The sequence below is a fragment of the Crocodylus porosus genome, unplaced genomic scaffold, assembly GCF_001723895.1.
Source record: "Crocodylus porosus isolate Cpor-Errol unplaced genomic scaffold, CroPor_comp1, whole genome shotgun sequence".
Taxonomy (NCBI): domain Eukaryota; kingdom Metazoa; phylum Chordata; order Crocodylia; family Crocodylidae; genus Crocodylus; species Crocodylus porosus.
This window is the reverse complement of record NW_017728949.1, coordinates 78,808,630-78,815,549: the sequence shown is the minus strand read 5'-3', so window position 1 is coordinate 78,815,549 and position 6,920 is coordinate 78,808,630. Positions and strand designations below refer to the sequence as shown.

Here is a 6,920-nt window from a genome sequence, read left to right as displayed (position 1 = left end):
TCTGTGGAAAATGTATAATTTTCCAGGTATAGAATCTAATTATTGGAAGTTTGTCTTGAATTTGTCTCCTTCCCACTGCTTCAGCATGGAAAATAAACTGGGGGGGGAGGGGGGGCCTAGTAGCTCCTTTGCTCTCTGCTTCTCTCCCAGACTTTCCCCCTGGCAGTCCCTTCCCCTTCTCTTTACTATCAGACCCTGCTCTCCCTGAACACATGGAAGTGAAAAGCGAATCTGTAAACAATAATCTTGGAATAAACATGGCCACAGCAATTTTCAGATAGTACCCATGCTCTTAGTTCAACCAGAATTGATGCATGTTACCTTTTTTTTAAACTGCTGCAAGTTTTAGCACAGGTACTCCTTAAACACTTTTGAACAGCTACTTATATGTGTAACTACACATGATATTAGTTCAAAGCCAAAGGCTCATAGTTTTTCACATGCTTTATTGGGCTGGGCCTCATCACAGTCAATAGCATTTCAAGCCATGGTGACTCTACATCTCAGCACTGCTCAGTATGAGTGTGTACGCCTAATACCCACCACAATGGATCCATGTGCTAATTAGCCCCCACTAGTGACTGGAAGTGGGTGTTCTTGTCACAAATCTTGATCCTTCAAAAATGTATATGCAGATGAGGTGCAGGGCAACCTTATCGAGCTTTACCTCATGGAAGGTGGGCCCACACTAATCATATTCAACAGACTGAGAGAGAGGGGGCAACAAGGATTCTGGGTAAACTTTTTGGGGCCCTTTTTGGTTATGTTTGCCAGACATTTAAGGCTGGTGAAGAAACAGAAATCAATGGAAATAGGAAAGAAAGGTGCGGTTCATCTGTGGGAGTGAATAGGAAGTAAAAATGTATGAAATATTGAGGCTCACTATGACTTGAAACAGAGTTTACAGTGAAGGGGACTGTGCTTAATGGGCAGACTGTTATATGTTTTATTTAAATGCACTGCATGATGGGCCATTGTTTTTATAGTTACCTGGCAAGGGAAACACCATGACCACTAACAGGCTTTCCTACTGGCAGAGGGAAACTGCTTTCTTGACAGGGGGTAGTACCTTGACTGAGGCTTAGCATAGTTAGTCTCCCACTTTCACTTCCAGTGGGAAGTTCTGGCTATATGCCAACTTTATGGAAATGGGAGACTCTTCCCTAGCTTGCGTCTATGGCCATACAGCTGAGGGCAAGTGAAATTTGGGGGCATCTGAACCCCAAACCTCAGGGCTTGGGCCTGCACATAGGATGCCTGCCAAAGGATTTGGAAACATCTGAAGCCCCAGGTGGAAGTGGAGGATGTTTGCCAGTAGTAGGGCCACATTTGGGTTTTGACTGACTCACAGATTTGGAATTGATTTGACTGATTTGACTTGGAACATGAAAAATTTTCCTAAAAAAAATGTGTTTTATAGTCATTCTCAGTGGTGGCTGCATTTAATCAACCTCATAGTTGGTTTCCATTGTTGAGCACGTGCTGCTTTTGGCTGCAGTTGAATGACAGACAATGTATTTAGTGAGATTTCCTTGTATGTGGTTATAAGATGAGGGGCTTTTTTCCCTGTGCTAACTGGGGGGGGCCGGTGGGGAATCTCATCTTGTATTCAAGTAAATATGGTAAGTCCTGACATTTTCCAAGTGGTACCTTGAGTCTAACAAGGGGTTCCTTGAGTCTAAAAAGGTTGAGAACCACTATACTATGGCCTGGTTTCACTTAGAAGGCACCTTAGAGCAATCTGATTTTACCTTGGTCGTATCTTAGAAATTAGCTGGTGAACATTTGTAACACACTTTCATCTTAGCTTGACAACTAAGTCACAAAAAAAGAGCGTGAGGAAGAGGACCCGCCTGTTTGTTATATTAAATGAACTTTTATTTTTTTTTTGCATCATCAGTTTTCCATGGACTTAAGGAGGAATAGGATCACTCTTAAGAGTTTCTTGCCACTTGGCCACCTCGGAAGTGAAATAGGATTTGGATCTAAGTGTTGGAGTTATCTGTACCATTTGGTGATGAGCCTCCTACTTGAGGAAGTTGAGAGAAATCCCAAAGAATTATTAGATTTTAGACTTGTGGTATAGGCAAAACTCACCTTTATTTGATAGCATCTGCCACTGCTGAACTGAACTGCTTGCACATTAAACAGCCCCTTTTACAGATGCTGCTTTTAGAAAGTGAAAAAATGTTCAAGTTAACTAAATAAAAATTCGGAATTCATGAATCTTCCTGTGTGTTTTTCAGCTTGCATATAGGTCAGACCTTGAGTGGCTGAAAGGCATTGGGTGGTCCCCTAGCGGCTCTTTGGAAGATGAGAAAAATAAAAGAGTATCCCTCTTTCTGAGTGACCACAAGTACCGACAACATCCTGACAAAATTAAATTTAATAGTCTTCTTGATTCTATGCCTATGGTCCTGGCAAAACACAATTCTAACATTATGAACCAGGTGAGCTTTACCTTGATTTTCAAATACAGTAATAATTATATAAGCTGTCCGAATGTTAAGTCTTTTTATTTTAAGGCCAGTGAGGATATTTCTAGTAAAATATTTTATTTTAAACATATCAACCTACTTTCAATATATCTCAGTACTCTTGTCTTTTATTTGCTATTCTGACACTTAAAGTTTATCAATAAAATACTTCTATTTTAAATAAGACCTCATGATAATTGATTATATTTACAATCAAAAGAAATTATTTTCTTTTATATTCAGAAAGCGGGTAAGATTGTTATTAAACAAATTTTCACTAGAGAGAACCTGACAGGCATTTCCTTTTTAGGTAGTGATATGTTCATATATGTGGTGATTATGATTGAGCAGGGAAAATTCTAATTGATCATTAGAAAAGATATTCACATATATTCCAGGTGACTTGTCTTAATTCAGCAGGTCCTTGCTAATCTATAGTTCCTTATTTTCATAGCACCTGCACTCTATATACAGTTCATTGTGTGTCTCAGCTAAATAATACCAGATGCCCTAGTGAACTATCGTGTCAATAAATTTCATTATCTTTCCAAAGAACACTTGTGCAGCAATGCAATTTTGAGCAAATTGCATGAATGACCACAAACAAGCAAATCTGAGATATCATTGTAAAACTGCTGGAAAAAAGTGTTCCCTGTTACATTTCCCTCATCTTATTTACTGTGCTGCAGTTCTAGGTCTACCAGCTTTACTTACGTTGGCAAGATCTTGGCCTCAATGGAATCTTTGGCAAAACTTCCACTGACTTCAGCAGGGACAGGTTTTTCAGATTAGTCATGAGATGTGTACTGCAGAGCTACCTAATTAGCTCTGCAGTAAAGTCTCAGTGTCTACACATGCACCCCTATTAGGGTGCAGTAAATTAATAAATACCACTGTGGGATACTACTTGTTAACACAAGTACTGTCCGATGGTGGTGTTCTTTAGTGTGCTGCAACACATGTAGATGCTGACAGGGCTGGCTGGGGCATGAGGATGCTTCAGTGCAGGGGCTGCCTGCCGGCTAGCCCCACACTGAATCACCCTTGTGCCCCAGCTAGCCTGCCTGAAGTATGTTAAGCCAAGTTGGAGCAGCCCCAGGTTAGCAGGCTGACCCTTGGGATCTCCTGCCAGCCAGAGCTGCTCTGACCTGGCTCAACATTTTGCAGGTCTTGGCACATGTGCAAATAGTGTACCTGGAAGCAATAAACTCCAGTGTGAACTGGACCAGGCTTTATTCATTCGCATTAATTGCACATGTAGATGCACCTGCTTAGTAGTTTTTAGCCACTAAAATAAGATGGTAAATACCTAGGGACAGTAAATCAGTGACAATAATTTTATGACAAGGCAGTTCCCATCCTGACTAAGAGTATTGGTTTGTGATGTATATAATAATTATATTAAGTAGAATAATAATAATGGTTCATTATAATAATTAGTATAATAATAATTAGTAGAATTCAGTGATTTGAGCAGTGATGCTATGAATTGCTGTTCTTGATTGTGTTTATTTAGCCAGACTTATCTTTCATTGTGCTAACTACAGGGATCCCCCTGATTCCACCATCTAATCTCTTGTGGTTTGCTTTTCAGCGAGCATATGTAGAGGCTTGGAATAAAGATAAGACCAGCATTCACATTATGCCAGATACCCCAGATATCATACTGGCCCACCAGAACAAAATGAATTATAGTCAGGTAGGTGGGCTGCTTAAGTCATCTGAAGGAAAATTAAGTAAAAAAGAAAAGGCCTTTCTTGACACATTTAACAAATATTTGTGGTATTTTTTAGAGACTGTACAAACTTGCCATGGAAGAGGACAAGAAGAAAGGCTATGACCTCCGGGTAGATGCCATTCCCATCAAGGCAGCCAGATCTTCCAGAGATATTGCAAGTGATGTAAGTAGATGTATACCTTCTTGGGTAAACCTCCTGAGATCTCATGATGATAGTGTGCAACTAAGGCCAAATTGATGTCATTGGTACAAATGCACCAAAATATTTTCAGTTAACAACAGCAAATGTTCTTATAATCCTGCTCACCTTCAGTCTTGTCTTTTTGAGCAAGTGAAGGACATGACCACTTAAATGCTCTTGTCCAGTTTTAAACTTAACTAAGATGTGTTTTTCAGTAGTCATTTCTGCTCATTTTTAGATTAATTATTCCTTTTGTTGTGGTGTAACCTCCAGTTACATTTAAAATGGATCTTTCTCCATGATGCATCTTTTTAATTGAGACTATTTTTTGAGAACAGATATGTTTGGTTCTGTAAATGTCCAAATTTCCTGCGAAGTCTTTAATCAGCTTTCTGCTTAACTAGAGAAGCAGGCAATAGAATCACATTTGTTGGTTTTTCCTCTCTGATAATGTGTAACTTTTCCCTTAAGAGAGTTTTTTTCTGCCAAAGATCATAGAAACAAACAAGCTTATAATTGACTAAGTTGAATAACTGTAGTACTGTATTTTTAGTTACCAAGTTCAGAAAAATTCCACTGTGTTTAGCATTGGCACCTCCAGGCAGAATTGTTTTTATTGATTTTAGCATTTATGACTGATTTCTTGGTTGGTTCTGTAAAATTTCCAATACAATATTCTGTATTTTAGACTAGGGCTGTTCAGTATATAAGTGCCCAGGGTCACACTCTCTGTAGGCTGCAGCGCCAGGGACTGCATGTCACATGGGCTGCAGTGTTGTGAGCTGGGGTCTGTTAGGTTGGTGCTTTGTAGGCTTCTTCTTCTGTAAGGGAGGTGACTAGGTCTTGGGCAGTCAATCAGAACTGAGGACACTAGGTCAGAGGTTACCAGCATGCAAGCCAAGGTCAAGCAAGCCTGGCATCAGTTCAAGTTTGGGATATCAAGCCAAAGATTGAGATGAGGTAATGGTCTAGACCAGGGGTGGACCATTAGGTCTGCTGCAGGTCCGTTTAATGAGTTTTGGTGAGTTGCTGAGGGCTGCAAGGGTAGCCCCACCCCTTGACAGGTGCTGCACCCTCTGGTTGCCATCTTGGGACCAGAAGTCCTGCCCCTAATCCCTGACCGCTTTGCCACTGGAAGTCCCTCACCTTGCTCCTTGGAAATACTTGTTTTAGGGAGGGTTGCCATCTTGGAAACAGAAAAAAATCCAAATCATATACTAAAAGTAAAACACCTTCTATAACATATTTTAATTTTATTACAAAAAATATGTTTGTCGTGATTTCTGTTTGCATAGTGTACATAGAGGTGATTGCATAATAACTCAAAAATAGTCTTACTCTTGTACATTGTTTGAGGGTGTGAGGTATGGTTGGAGGTGAGTGAATTGTGGGTTGTGAGGTGCGTGTGTGGGGATTTTAAGGGAGTGTGGATGTGTGTGTGGTCGTCAATAGAATATGTTAGGGCGTGTGTGCGTATATGTGGGGTGGTTGTGGGAGCAGTTGGGTGTATGGCATTTGTGGGGGGAAGGATGCCCCCAAACACTCCCCTCCATAGTGCAGAGGCCCTGCCGGAAGCAGCTGCCGCAGCTGCAGACGGGAGTGCTTGAGGTACTTGTGCCTGGTGCAGGCTCTGCCTCTGGTGGCGTGTGGCTCGGGCCAGCACTGCATGTGAGGACAAGGAGTGCAGCCAGGTCAGCCCACCTCTATTGTGTGGGGCTCCCCGCAGTGCACGTGCAGCTCCTGCACTCATGCGTCACTGGGGGAAGCCCCAAGTGATGGATGCTCAGGGGCTGCAGATTAATCCCTCATGGGTGGCAGGTAGCCAACTGACTACTAACTGGGCGTTTTTGCTTTAGATCATTCTGAGTGGGAAAAGATTCTTAACCAAAGATATTGATGAGTGTAGCTGGGCAGAAAATGAATATCCTGTTCTACTAACATTTTCAGAATTGCAGAGGACTCCTGAAATGTATTGAGAGAAAAATAATAGCTTTCAAAACTTTTTAGTTCCATAAGAAATGAAAGGAAGAAAAAGAACTCCCTTCATCCCATTATAGCCTATAGTTCAGAAGTCAGAGCAGTTCTCAGGAGGTGAGATACAGATATTGTAGTGCAATGTCAAGCATCTGAATTTATGTTTAACTTCCTGGACTTCCTCCTGGTCCATGAAGGTCTCAACATTCCCTGGTAATAACCAAGAATCGCCTTACATGCTTTAGGATAATTTTTCATCAGGAAAAAAGAGATAAAGTGAAACTTGTACTTTTTTCCCCTACAGTACAGATACAAGGAAGGGTATCGCAAGCAACTGGGACATCACATTGGAGCCCGCAACATTAAGGATGATCCCAAGATGATGTGGTCAATGCATGTAGCCAAGATCCAGAGTGACAGGGAGTACAAGAAAGACTTTGAGAAGTGGAAGACCAAGTATAGCACCCCAGTGGACATGCTGTCAGTTGTTGTGGCCAAGAAAGGTCAGGAACTGGTCAGTGATGTTGATTATAGACATCCTCTGCACCAG

At 41.3% G+C, this 6,920-nt stretch overlaps 1 protein-coding gene across 1 annotated transcript in view; it reads left to right on the top strand.

Moving 5' to 3' along the window:
* The window catches only part of NEB (nebulin), a 207,897-nt gene that overhangs the window by 78,177 nt on the left and 122,800 nt on the right, over positions 1-6,920 (top strand). The window contains exons 47-51 of the mRNA XM_019553612.1: positions 2,164-2,195; positions 2,258-2,450; positions 4,072-4,176; positions 4,271-4,378; positions 6,675-6,920. Coding sequence (XP_019409157.1) covers positions 2,164-2,195; positions 2,258-2,450; positions 4,072-4,176; positions 4,271-4,378; positions 6,675-6,920 — 684 coding nt within the window. The remainder of the gene's footprint in view (positions 1-2,163; positions 2,196-2,257; positions 2,451-4,071; positions 4,177-4,270; positions 4,379-6,674) is intronic.